At 44.9% G+C, this 14,199-nt stretch overlaps 2 protein-coding genes across 4 annotated transcripts in view; both read right to left on the reverse strand.

Moving 5' to 3' along the window:
- myo18ab (myosin XVIIIA b) overlaps positions 1-6,072 on the reverse strand; it is a 159,102-nt gene extending 153,030 nt beyond the window's left edge. The window contains exon 1 of the mRNA XM_070543733.1: positions 5,630-6,072. The gene's annotated coding sequence lies outside the window, so the exon portion shown is untranslated. The remainder of the gene's footprint in view (positions 1-5,629) is intronic.
- A 128-nt stretch (positions 6,073-6,200) lies between these two features.
- Positions 6,201-14,199, reverse strand: part of pxylp1 (2-phosphoxylose phosphatase 1) — a 31,535-nt gene continuing 23,536 nt past the window's right edge. For all 3 annotated transcript variants that reach the window (XM_070543737.1, XM_070543738.1, XM_015975726.3), the window contains 4 exons: positions 11,715-11,903; positions 10,918-11,044; positions 7,716-7,855; positions 6,201-7,580 (listed from right to left, as the gene is read on the reverse strand). In XM_070543737.1, the coding sequence (XP_070399838.1) occupies positions 6,553-7,580; positions 7,716-7,855; positions 10,918-11,044; positions 11,715-11,903 (1,484 nt within the window). In that variant the 3' untranslated portion in view covers positions 6,201-6,552. The remainder of the gene's footprint in view (positions 7,581-7,715; positions 7,856-10,917; positions 11,045-11,714; positions 11,904-14,199) is intronic.

The raw sequence follows: 14,199 nt of genomic DNA on the forward strand, positions 1-14,199 counted from the left end.
AATGTAGTACGAACAAATATCCTTTTAAACTCTGGTTTCTTTCTACTCTTATCATTTTTTGGGATCAAAACAAAGAACCTTTGTAGATTAGTTGGCAGTAAATTATTTCTAGCCTTAAACATAATTAGAAAAATTTTCAAGTTAACTAAGTCTTTGAATTTCATAATTTTAGATAGAACAAAATATTTGTTAGTATGTTCTCTCGGATTTGCTTTATGTAGAATTCGCAAAACTTTCTTCTGTAACCTCGCTCATAGGTGGAGCACCGTGTTCACCCCTAGGGCATACTCTACCACACTGGTGATGTGATGACACAGACCAACTTTAATGCTGTTCTGACCACGTTTTTTGAAGTTATTGAAGGTTAAAGTTATCTAGGGGGCGCTGTGACCAACCACAGAAAAATCCCATTGAGGTCAGCTTTGGTTGGCAAAGATGGTTTTCTGTTATTTTGGCATCAATCAGACGTTGTGTGTGCTTTCTAGAGCCAGTGAGCAGAAAGGGGCGGAGCTACAGGGATCTGAACCAACAACCACATCAAAGTGTTTGGTGCAGTCACGTGATGTCACAAGCCAAGTATAATGCATTCTGACGTTGTCTTTAGAAGTTAAAAAAGTTTGAACCTATAAAGGGGGCGCTGTGACCATTTACAACTAAATCCCATAGAGGTCATCTTTCCTCATCAAAGATGGTTTTCTGTGAATTTGGCATCAATCAAACGCTGCATGGGTCATCTACAGACAAAAGGCTGTAAGTGGGCGGAGTTAAAGTGATTTGAATGAGTGAGCAGATACATGTGTTGATTGCAGTTGCGTGATGATTCCCACCATGTTTGATATAGTTTGGAGCTTTTTTGTAGAAGTTACAAAGGTTTTATTGTATCTAGGGGGCGCTGTCCCAAATTTAGGAAAAATATCCCATGGAGCAGTTTGTAGGTTGACAACAATCATTTGTGTGCAGTTTGGTGTGAATTGCATTCATTATGCATGTATTATTCAGGGCCTAATATCTGTCAGAGGACGGAGCTAAAGCAATATCAACCAATGACCACAGGATTGTGTTAGGTGCCTTTGTGTGATGACACATGGCAAGTTTGGTGCAGTTGTGACCTCGTCTGTTGGAGTCATTACAGTTTTAAAGGTGTGTAGGGGCGCTGTGGTGATATTATACAACGTTCACCAACCGTTTGTGCCTCATTGGCTAAAGGGCATGATAGTTGATTGCCATGTTCAGTCTCGGGCAGATCGGAGGCTGTTTGTGGAAGTACGTCACGCCAGAATTTGCCATGGCATCAAATCCCCTCCCCTTTCGGAAAGCTATCAGATCTGAATGGTCATTGCATCATCATGAAGACAGTGCATGATCTTAGTGTCATGTTGACTAAATTAGAGGGGACAAATATGGGCATTTCACTATAAAACAATAGACTTCCTGTTGTCAGGGGGCGGGGCTTAGGTGTTGTCAGCTGTCCACATTGTCATTGTCTTGAGATGTGGTCAGTGATCACACAGACAAAGTTTGATATAAATCTGCTCATGCACATGGGAGTTATTAAGTCAAGTAATGTAATGGCTGTAGCGTTGGGAAGTTTATAATGGTCTGCCCTTAACAGCTGCCCCTTCACACAGTAACACCGCCAAGGTCGGACGCTTGGTTCAGTATGTTTACATTCCAGGAGAAGAGACAGAAGAACAGAAGAAGAACGCTTTTCATTGATTAATCAAAGTACTTTATTTGTGATAAGCTAATCAAAGCATTTGTTGATCATTAATAATCAGGTGAATGATCTGTGAAATAAAGATGTCATGAGTTATGTGTTTAAATGAATAAACAGGGCGGCACCAGACACACTGACTTGCATTACCATGGAAACGCATGACACATTGTTTTCAACCAATCAGAACTTTCGCCTGTGGTAGGGCAGAATCTGGTTTGTTTATGAAAGTAGTCCAATCCGGTTTACTAAGATTCTTAAACAACTGGGAGATATAAAAAGAAGGCAACGCCATTTTAAGTCAGGTCCACGTTACGTTCCACTTTCAGCAGTTACATGTTAAACTCAGCTCCAGGACATCGAGTTCCTAAGGATTTCCATCGTCATCATTAAGAAGTTCAGACTGGCCAGCTGTACTTCCTACTTTGAGCTGAAATCTGTCAAGCTGGAGATTTTCCGTCGTTTATACCAACGAGACGGCGGTCCTTCAAAATAAGAGTGAACTTGCTGACGCCTGCCAACCACTAACGGAGTTATCCTAAGACAGGCATTGTGTGCTGTGACCGCTGTTTCAACCAGCTCCAGTACAACCGAGGTCTTGGAACCTGGCAATTCCTGATCTACACGGGAGACTCCTTCTAAGGTACGGCAAAATGGCGGCTCATGTCATCAGCAATTGAAGCCTCGAGGTAGCCTAGTCATAACAACCAGATCCGCTACTCAGCCTAGAGATTCTGAACAAAACACACACACACACCAACACGAAACATCTACATCCATATGCATTCATCATTGAGATAGTCCTGGTAGATTGTAAGAATTTATAATTATAGAAATTAAAGGTTCTTAAACGATCCCAACTCTCTCTCTTTCTTGTCTCTCAGTCAATACAAAGTGTTTAAGTAAACTCCCTGATGATAAAAACAACCTCTTCTGATTGATTACTTAGATTGTATAAATATACAAAATCAGGTAATTAAATTATCTAATTACAGTATATAAATATACAAACTTCTAATCACAACATGGCGAAAGGTCAAAGTTTGAGGCTTAGCCACGCCCACACCTTTCAACTTTTGAAAAATCAGACAGTTGAATTTTTTCCCCTATGTCTTAAGAGTATATAGCAGAAGTTTGAAGGCAATTGGTGAAAAGGGCGATGGGGCATCATTCTCCAAATGTGTGCGAAAACCACTAAATCGAGTACTTGGACCAAAATGGCCGACCTCCTATGCGACTTTGCGCTTGGCTCCTGTTGGATTGAGTGTCTACAGGTGTAAGCTATAATGAATGAACTCATGTCAGAATAAAAGGACAGGTAAGGCTCCACCCACTGTATGGAAAGGACTGTCTGTCAGAAGCGGAAGCAGATGAGCGGCGGAGGCACAGTGGTGGAGTCCCCCGTCATGAAAGAAGACTGTTTGAGTCTCTCATTTATTACCACTCAAATTCTAGTACAAGGGCGCAGCCCGAAAGCGACTCTGCTAACAGCTCCAAGAGACTCTTTTGTAGGTCATGAGACACCACATTAGTGTACCAAATTTCGTGATCCTCAGTCAAAGCATGGCTTGGAGCTGGCAGTTTTAATGGTCCTAGGGGGCGCTATTTCAGAAAATAGGCCACGCCCACCGGATTTTCACATCAGATTTTTTGGGGGGCCGGACTAGGATCACTCACCACAAGTTTCGTGGCGATATCTTTAGAAATGACGAAATGGGAGGCAAACGTAAGGCCACGGCAGTACGCCTGACTTCGCCGCGCTGCCAAAGCCCCACCCTCTGCAGAAAACTCCCATAAAGCGACGCCAAGCAACCCCCACTTGTCTTGAGTTACCAGCTACAAATTTGTGGTGATTAAGTGAAATGGGGCGATTTGGGACCTATCACAGTAAAACTTGACCTTTTTGGTCCTGAGGGGGCGGGGCTTGTGTGATGTCATCATCCGACCACTCAGTTTACTTTGTGGGTGGATGAAAAATGACCTCAGAAATTTTTGTAACCCTGTTCCATTCAGTTATAAAGTTATAGCAATTTATATTTTTTTGGCGAGTAGTCAAACTTCTAGGCCTAGCCCCGCCCCTTCAGCATATGCAAAAACTCAGAATCCTCGTCTCATTTTGTTCGCCCATCCCTTCTGAGCAATTTCGCACAATTTTTGAGACAATCGTGTGAAAAATAATCTAGCAATCTAATCAGAAACGGACCCTAAAAACGGCCAAAACGGCTAAAAATCGCCATTTCAACCCAAAATGGCCGACTTCCTGTTTGATATTGACAATGGTTGCAAGAGACTTTTCTGTGCGGACTGTTGAGTACTACAAGTGTACCAAATTTCATAACTGTACGATAAACTAAGCTTTATGGAGAGGGGTATTTTTCACTTTGTAGGGGGCGCTGTTCAGCCATTTTTTTTGTGATTTTTTTGGGACCTTTAAAATATCAAAATTTTCACCAGACCTGACAAGTTTTTATTATTATTAATTATTATTATTATTATTAATTTATTATTATTAAATATTGTGAGTTTTGGGGTATGATAAGGTCCCCCAAAAGCCGTTCAAAGCGGGCTAAGACTAACAAAAAATAAACGGAGCAAAAACAAGAGGCCTAATTACTTTACCTGAAAATGGTTGTGAACAAATGCTGCTGGTGGGGGTAAAGCTGCTGCAGTTCTTTAAATAATCATGCTCGATTTCCCCTAGTTTTAGCATTTTTCCTTTGCGTGTAGCTGCCGCCACGCCAGGACCTACAGGCCACCGTAGAGGTGAAGTTTTATAGGTCGAGCAAGGACCGGACCTCACAAGCATCCTGCCCCTGGATTTGGACACATCCTTAGACCCGCTCCCATGCATTTTACAAGTGAATTTTATGGTTATATGTTACGAAGCTGCCAGTTTTATTTCAACAACATTTCAATTGACATTTCCAGAGATTAATGGTTAAAACTACACATAGTCACTTTAACACTCGGACTGTTGAATGATTTGTTCTGATTAGGGTTAACCCTAACCCAGCCACCAGGTCTGACTTGGAGAAACAAAAGCCAGTCGTGAGTTTTATGTACCAATACCAACCGTGGAGTAGTGAGATGTGTAATTTAATGGTGGGCTCCATAGACTGTACATATAAAACTGGCCATGTTCCTAGAAAGAAGAGCTGCTCCATCCAAAGAGGGATGGATGCCGTCTCTCCGCATCAGACCAGGTTTTCCCCAAAAAGTTTTCCAATAGAGCTCCGGACCCCACGTGACTCTCAGTTAGTGGACGCCATTTTGGCATGCAAAAAAAGGTAAACAAACACGGATGTAACCATGAACATGAACGGGATCCGCTTGGATTTTACTTCGTCTGAGTTTACTTCACACTTTAAAACAGAAGAAATCGTTTTATATAGTCAGAAATTAAATAGACTAAACATCTCCGACCCTTACCGTGCCCCTGGGATACTTTTTAAAAACGCCAGAAGCTGTCGGAGCAGACTTCTTACCGGCACAACACCGGACCGACCGGGGAACCCCTTGGGATTTACCCGGAGGAGCTGGCTCCGGCGGCTGGGGAGAGGGAAGTCACGCTACTGCCCCCGCAACCCGACTCCGGATACGCGGATGAAAATGGATGGATGGACGGACAAATAACAGATTTTCACGTAAGTAGTCTCGGTGTGTGATCTGACAATTGATCAACCATTGCTTAAAAATTAAATACAGCTTAGCCGGTTAATTGCTGTGATCATAAAACACGTAAACGGCAGCACGCAGAACTCACGAGGCAACGTTTTACGTGATGTTTACTTGTTGCTGTGAGTAATAAGACAGAAAAAGCCACGCCAAAATAAGTTTAGGACGCCCACTAAGAATTGTAATAAAAGCATTTAAAATAAATACCACACACAGTTGAGGAAACGTTGGTTTAAGTACCTGATATGAAGCGGTCGCTGCATAAGCCAAAACCTTTACTCTCGGGGTCCCACAGCTTCATTTTAGCCCGGTCACTAGTGTGTTTTATTACAATGATCCAACGTTTGCGGCGCTCCGGATCTTGGGGAATCCTGTAGATGGCTCATTCCTTATGTCGTCCGCGTCTGTTCTGCATCCTGGGGCACAACAGGAATCTACCATATTTCCCGTTTGATTGAGTTTTCTGACAATAACAAATAGTCCAGCTGCCGGCTTCTGCATGCCAATATGGCGCCGTTTCGATTTGAACTGTTGCATGCCGGGAGAAGTGACGTCAATCAATGTCAATGTCAATATCAATGTAGCCCACGTTGTTTTCAGGACACCACCTAGACAGCCAGCGGTTGAAGGACAGCATGCGGCTAAACATGTCGTCACTGGTCAATCGTGTTAAGTGACCAACTGACCAGGTCCATTTTAATAATTTCCAGTTTCCAGAAAAAATTCAGAAGCGCCGTACACTCAAAGACAGACAAAGAGCCTTGGGATAAGATAGGGAGGAGAGGAGGAAAAAAGCGTCTGAACTCTCCAAGAGCCGGAAGATAGCACAGTGCTCCTTTTAATTAAAATATTTTACAGACAAAATATTTCTAATTGGTGATTATTTCAGCATTTCTCTGCTTTAATTGTAAGAAGTTATTTGGTAAACAATAAATTTCACAACTCTATTCTGTTACAGTATAAAGTGGCTAAGTGTTGTTTTAGTAAAACCTAAGACTTCCAAAGACTCCAGATGTGTTGCTCACCAAAATCTTTTGTCCATTTCAAGAATAAAACTGAGTCATCTGTGCTTTTTGGAATGTAAAGAACTAGTTTTAGAACATTTAGAACATGATGAGCAGCGAAAGAGCTAATATTGAAACAGATGACGTGCTGTCCTTTGGTCAGCCGAACGGCCGGTAGCAGGCCTCCTTGTAGGAAGTGGCGTTAACAATGCTGAACATGTCTCTTCTGACAAAATTCAGAAAGTTGTTCAGAGGACAGAGTGGTTGGCTGATGTGACGGTCCTGGGAAAGACAGAAGGCTGTGTGAAAGGTCACATCCTCCCCGTTGTACAGCACCCTGATGAACACACCCCTGTCTTTTAAACTGGACTTCTGCCCTTTCCCCGCTTTCCTTTTCGCTTGACCTTGGGAGGCGCTGGGACTCTTCCACAATTCAAACACTATTCTTGCTGCAAATCGTGGAAACTTAGCATCTTCTAGTCCAAGGGCACTTAGCAACGGGGCCATAGTGACATCATGAGCTGAGGATAGGGTAAAGATCTCCTCACCCCCCACACGGGGCCGCGTGCTCGTCTCACTAGCCTTAGCAACCCGTTCCATCTTGAGAGCAGTTCGATTGAGGTAGGGGTACATGGCTAGAATGGCATATTTACGGTAGAGCCCCGCTTTTCTCCGATCCACCTCATCATCAAGCTGCTGTTGACGAATGACAGCAAACTGTGCTAGAGTCAGGCATCCGCCAGTACCACCATTTCCAGAGGGAACACATGGGAAGGGAAGGCCATGACAGAAGTGGCACAGCAGAGAGTCTATAGGGTTCGCAGCTCTGAGCTGACGAGTGGGAAGACCTAAAGTGTGTGCCATGTCAGCATAAGTCCTATCTAGGTTGGTGTTAGCCACTCTGAGCCGGTACTGCCTTCTCTGGTCATCCTCTAGGTAGCTGTTCCTGGCTGGGCAGTCGCATGATGAGCCACAAAACAACGTGCTCCACTGATGATGAATCGTCATCTTGGTCCAATCAAAGTCTGGCAGGAAGCCGTAGAGGAACGCCAGTCCACTCTGGAGAGTGCGGCTTTTCCCTGTTGTCTCTACCCAAACCTGCTGAGGCAACAAATCAGCGGGGAGGAGGCTGTGCTGCTTGTAGGCATGGTGGAGGAGCTGCCCATTGCGAAGGTGCTGCACCACACCTGCATAGAACAAAGCCCAGAGTTTGTTTACTTATTGTTTTAATGAATATTAGATAACATGTGAGGTCATTAAACACATGCCTGAAACTAAATTGTAGCATTTATTTATGACAGACAGTAGTTTGGTTATGATACCTATCTGTGTGAGTTCTCCAATTTCACATGCGCTATGACTGGGGAGACGAGACACGGAACCCAACGGTGGCTCCCAGCGGCCGCGGCCCCCTTGGCCCATGTGGTTAATGAAGGAGTTCAGCAGTGGGTGGGACGGTGGTCTGAGGATGGTGTGCAACAACCACAGGAAGTGATTAGATGTGATTCAACATGTAAAACATAAGTTAATGTAACCATTCTGGTTTATTGAATAAATGCAGCCATATAATTTCAACCCAAGACTGCTATTTTGCTTTGGAAAGCAAACAAGGTGAATATTCCACCTGGTGTTGGTTAGTGTCTTTTTAAAAATTCAACAAGGATTGAATCCTGACAAAAACGACTAGTTTTAACAGGACAGTCAGATATATGAACATCTCCTAAATCTGCCACCAGGGATCTCTGTTCTCTTCTGTTCAACACATCTGGGTGGTACCAAACCAGCTTATACCAGTATAAAACCAGAGACCATGAAACATGAAAAGATAATAGTGTCACTCACTCACTCACTCACTCACTCACTCACTCACTCACTCGACAGGCTCAAGGAAACAAAAAGCACAATCTACTAGATTAGGGAGGACTGAAGATTACAGTTTAATACAAAATATTTTGTGAACTTCAGTTCAAAAAATTAGCATACCGGTATTGTGATAAAGTTCATTATTGTCTGTAATGTACTGATGAACATTAGATTTGTTGTCGTTGTCTTCCTCCGCTTATCCGGGTCCGGGTCGCGGGGGCAGCATCCCAACTAGGGAGCTCCAGACCGTCCTCTCCCCGGCCACCTCCACCAGCTCCTCCGGCAGGACCCCAAGGCGTTCCCGGACCAGATTGGAGATGTAACCTCTCCAACGTGTCCTGGGTCGACCCGGGGGCCTCCTGCCGGCAGGACATGCCCGAAACACCTCCCCAGGGAGTCGTCCAGGAGGCCAGACCAGAAACACAAACCACCTCAACTGACTCCTTTCGATCCGGAGGAGCAGCGGTTCTACTCCGAGTCCCTCCCGAATGTCCGAGCTCCTCACCCTATCTCTAAGGCTGAGCCCGGCCCCCTACGAAGGAAACTCATTTCGGCCGCTTGTATCCGCGATCTCGTTCTTTCGGTCATTACCCAAAGCTCATGACCATAGGTGAGGATTGGGACGTAGATCGACCGGTGAATCGAGAGCCTGGCTTTCTGGCTCAGCGTCCGCATCACTGCAGACGCCGAACCGATCCGCCTGTCGATCTCCCGATCCCTCCTACCCTCACTTGTGAACAAGACCCCGAGATACTTAAACTCCTCCACTTGAGGTAGGACCTCTCCCCCGACCCGGAGTTGGCAAGCCACCCTTTTCCGGTCGAGAACCATGGTCTCAGATTTGGAGGTGCTGATCCTCATCCCAGCCGCTTCACACTCGGCCGTGAACCTACCCAGCAAGAGCTGAAGGTCAGAGCTGGATGAAGCTAGGAGGACCACATCATCCGCAAAAAGCAGAGACGAGATTTTCCTGCCATCAAACTCGACACACTCCACACCACGGCTGCACCTAGAAATTCTGTCCATAAAGGTAATGAACAGAACCGGTGACAAAGGGCAGCCCTGGTGGAGTCCAACCCTCACTGGGAACAGGTCCGACTTACTACCGGCTATGCGGTTTAAACTCACGCTCCTCTGGTAAAGGGACTGAATGGCCCTTAACAGAAAGCCACCCACCCCATACTCCCGGAGCGTCCCTCACAGGGTACCCCTGGGGACACGGTCATAAGCCTTCTCCAAATCTACAAAGCACATGTGGATTGGTTGGGCAAACTCCCATGCCCCCTCCATCACCCTTGCAAGGGTATAGAGCTGGTCCACAGTTCCACGGCCAGGACGAAAACCACATTGCTCCTCCTCTATCTGAGATTCAACTATCGATCAGACCCTCCTCTCCAGTACCTTGGAGTAGACCTTTTCAGGGAGGCTGAGGAGTGTGATCCCCCTATAGTTGGAACACACCCTCACGTCATCCTTCTTAAAGATGGGGACCACCACCCCGGTCTGCCACTCCACAGGAACTGCCCCTGATGACCATGCAATGTTGCAGAGATGTGTCAACCACAACAGCCCTACAACATCCATAGCCTTGAGATACCCAGGACGAACCTCATCCGCCCCCGGTGGTCCGCCGCTGTGTAGTTGTTTGACTACCTCAGCAACTTCTGGCCCCAAGATTGGACAGTCCATACCCAGGCCTCCCGGCTCTGGTTCCTCCTCGAAATGCGCATAGGTGGGATTGAGGAGCTCCTCAAAGTATTCCTTCCACCGTCCGACTATAGCCCCAGTTGACGTCAGCAGCTCTCCATCTGCACTGTAAACAGTGTGAGCGAGTTTGCAGGTTCAACACCCACCAGGGACATTTCTGCGAAAAGTTAATTTGATTCTCTCTGAGCACACTTGGTTTTCTCTGACCCAAAAAACATAACTATTGTTTAATTGGCAACTCTAAATTGTGTGTGTGTGTGTGTGTGTGTGTGTGTGTGTGTGCATGCGTGCGTGCGTGTGTGATGGACTGTGACCTGTCCAGGATCCCTACTTCTCACCCAGTGAGACAAGCACAGGTTAGACACAGAGCAGACTGAATGGAATAGATATTCCTGTTTCCTGGGAGTTCAGCACCCATCAGACTCGAGAGTCTCACAAACTGCATTGCTCACACTCTAAGTGAAATATAAAGGAACCACATCAATCATAACAGAGAAACATTAGAGATGGAGCCTGAAGTTCAAGGATATTTAAAGCAGGTTCCTCATCAGCAGCAAGATACCAGTCTGCAAATGTGTACATGCAGAGCCAGCTCCACAGATTAGTCAGCTTGTGCTCTGTCCAGATGTGCAAAGCTGACAGAGCTGCAATTAAGTCGCAGGCTAAATCTGATTCCAGGTACCCGGCCTAAAAAACAGGATTTGTCAATGACAGTTCAATGACCATATGGACTTATTTTCAGATTATCTTGGCTTTTAGGCCAGATTGTGTGCATGTGCAGCGTTTGCATAAACTGAGGTGAATATATTTGCAGGGAGATAAACAGGGAAGAGCGGATTTTCAACCTCTCAAATAAAGATGCATGTTGGCTTTAAAATGGCCTAACTCTTTTATTTAGCTCTGGTATGAAAACACAAATCATATATAAGTGGAGACTTTCACTGGTTTTTGTACCTGCTGCTAGACAGAGTGCAGTCGATGGCTGGCCGCTTGGTCTTTGGGATAGAGTAAAGAGGATAGCGGTCACCATGACGAATCATCACCTGGACAGACAGCAACCTGTAGTCGGCAGGACTGTGACCTATTAACAGAGAACTGATTAATGTCCAACCCTGGTCATCAAACACTATTATTCAGCATGAATTTAATGATATTATAATTAGTCAGCATCTTCATCATACTCTAAATAAACTGAAATACACATAAAACAGGCCTGTACAACTTGTGAAACAAATGAAGGGCATGCTCATTACAGTATACAGCCGGTGTTAAACAATAGCAATGGAGTCAGTTCCAATACCGTCATGAAAAACTGGGCACATAGGAGACAAGGATAGAAATAAATAAATATCAATTCTTGTAATGGCTAACCAACTGGACACAGTGGTAGTTGGAAAAACTACAGAAGAAGGTTGCGGTGATAGATGTGGTGATAGCTCTCCGTAGTTGGAAAGCCAAAGCCTCGGTAGTGCCAGTGGTCCCTGAAGCACTTGGAGCTTTGGTCCCCAAACTTGGAGATAGTTTTTTTCTAAATAAGCAGCTTTTCCAAGTTAGGAATTGCAAGTGCTTTACAGTACAGGACTACTACTGATGACTTGTAACAACTACACAGCTTACCAACAAAAATATGAATACAATCATTTATCCAATCTGTTTTTTTGTTTTTGGCAATAATTTAAAGAAATGATTACAAACAAGTCCTTTATTCTTTGAGTCAAATAGTAAATTGACCGTTTATTTTTAGGACTTACCTTCCCAAGCCTGTTCGGTCCGGTTGGGAATGTTGCAGTAACTGTAGGCCTCAGATATGGGATTGGGCGGTTGGGTGTGAGGAACTGGAAACACTCGCTTTCGGCTCTTCCCCAAACCCGCAGAAACACCTTCATCTGAGACCTTGAAGGGCTGTTGTTCCACCATAGGCCCAGTGGAGATCAGGTTCACTGTGGAGAGTCGTAAAAATGTGAGAGAAAACTAACAACAAATTCAAAGTAAAAGAAAAACATTTAAGGAAGTATTCAAAAATATGCAGCCCTTAAAGGCTGTGTATCCATTTTCATCTCCACTGACACAAATAGGTTGAGATTTTTATGATGTTTGTGAATAAAAAGTGCTTTTCCTAAAAATTCTTCATGAATTACTTTCCCTGGGGTGATGCCTGCTGTTAGCAAAGGTATTGCATCATACATGGTGCATTTCGATGTAAACTGGATCTTCAGTTATTCCTCTCATATTCATCACTAACACCCAAACTGGTTTATCCCCACAGTGCCTTTTGTGACAAATGTAATAATAATGTCCGCCGCTTATCTGGAGTCGTGTCGCGGGGGCAGTAGCCTAAGTCGAGAGGCCCAGACTTCCATCTCCCCAGCCACTTGGGCCAGCTCCTCTGGCCAGGTGAGAGACATAGTCCCTCTAACCTGTCCAGGGTCATCCATTGGCTCTCTTCCCAGTTGCACGTGCCTGGAAAACCTCACCAGGAGGCATCCTGATCAGATACCCGAGCCATCTCAACTGGCTCCTCTTGATGTGGAGAAGCAGCGGTTCTACTTTGAGCCCCTCCCGGATGACCAAACTTCTAACCCCATCTCTAAAGGAGAGTCCAGTCATCAAGCGGAGAAAATATATTTCGGTCACTTGTATCCACGATCTCGTTCTTTTGATCACTTCCCAAATCTCCTGACCATGGTTGAGGGACTGGAAAATAGAGATCTTCGCCTTCTGGCTCAGCTCTCTCTTCACCACAACAGACCAGTAAAATGCCTGCATCACTGCAGACGCAGCACCAATCGATCTTGAGATCCACCTTTCCCTCACTTGTGAACAAGACCCCGAGATATTTAAACTCCTCCACTTGAGGCAGGACCTTGTTCCTGAACAGAAGGAATTCTACTATTTTCCGATTCAAGACCGTGGTCTCGGATTTAGAGGAGCTGCTCTTTTTCTAACTTCGTTCGGTGTTTCACTGTGGGAATCGCCCTGGTGTGTCCAACTACGGAAGCTCCAATGACATCACGTCTGTCCCTGACAGACTGGTTGTGCCATGCCCAGGCTCCGTCCACCCAGTATAGCCACGGCCAACCAATCCTTCCTACTCATTCTCGCTTTCTTCCCGTGAGAAATTACACTTTGCTCCTTCAGCGATTTTCAGGCTATCTTTGGCTAGCTGCTTAACTGTTCCCATGTGTACCGTGAGGATAAGTCGCCGAACGCAGTCCCAACGCTGTCTGGATTTGCGCTGAGTAAGTGCTTCTAAGTCACTTAGTGCACTTTGCTATCACCGCGTCACAGCGAACTGCTCCCATGGCTACTCTGTTGTCATTGTAGCATCACGGAAGGTCCTCTAATTTATGGCAAAGGTCACATTTACCCAGCTGGGTCAAGCTGGGTCAAACAGTACTTTTAAATCCACAGATTAACCAAGGAGCCATGATGTCTGGAAGAACATATCACTATCTGCTGCTGTTCCGTCCCAGGAGAAGGACACTTCAAGTTCACGATGATAATAATTAAATAATATTAATAAAACTCTTTCACTTTATTACTGTTTATTATAATCATCATAAATGATCACTTGGTTCAGTATAAAGATATTTTAATTACATGAAATGAATTATTATGCTTTGGGTATAATAATGATTAATTATGATTATGGTTGATGACAGTAATGTGTTCAACAAAGAAGGTCACTACCACCGCATCCTTCTAACACAGAGTTCATCTAAACAATAACTGCCAACACATGTTTTTGACGCATGACCAAAGCTTTGTTGCTGAGAGAGTGGGAGTGTTCTGAGAGCTTTGTAAACTAACAATCACCAGCTTCAAGTCAGTTCTTGAACCAACATCATCCTGAGCAGACGGGAACGGCCGCCCAGACCCTCTGCCAAGCTGTTCTGTCACGCCGACAAGAATAGCTAAACATAAACGTAAACTGTAACCAGCTGATGAAAAACTCCTTACAGAGTTATTGATTTCTGAGTTAAGACGAAAAACTTCTTCAGAGTTACGGACTTTGAGACACCAATAGTTCATCAGTCGTGTGACCCACGGAGACAACCCAGGACTGATTTGGTCGCACCGAGGTCCTTCTACCATCCTCGTGCCCGGAGGAAATCATCTCCACTTGACATCTCGGATCCGAAAGGGGGTCTCTGGAAACTGGGTGAGGTAGACACTATCGACAGATGACGTGTGATGCTGTTTCCTCTAAGTAAACAACTCAGGTAGCCACAAAAC

The sequence above is a fragment of the Nothobranchius furzeri genome, chromosome 13 (genome assembly GCF_043380555.1).
Source record: "Nothobranchius furzeri strain GRZ-AD chromosome 13, NfurGRZ-RIMD1, whole genome shotgun sequence".
NCBI classification, from domain to species: domain Eukaryota; kingdom Metazoa; phylum Chordata; class Actinopteri; order Cyprinodontiformes; family Nothobranchiidae; genus Nothobranchius; species Nothobranchius furzeri.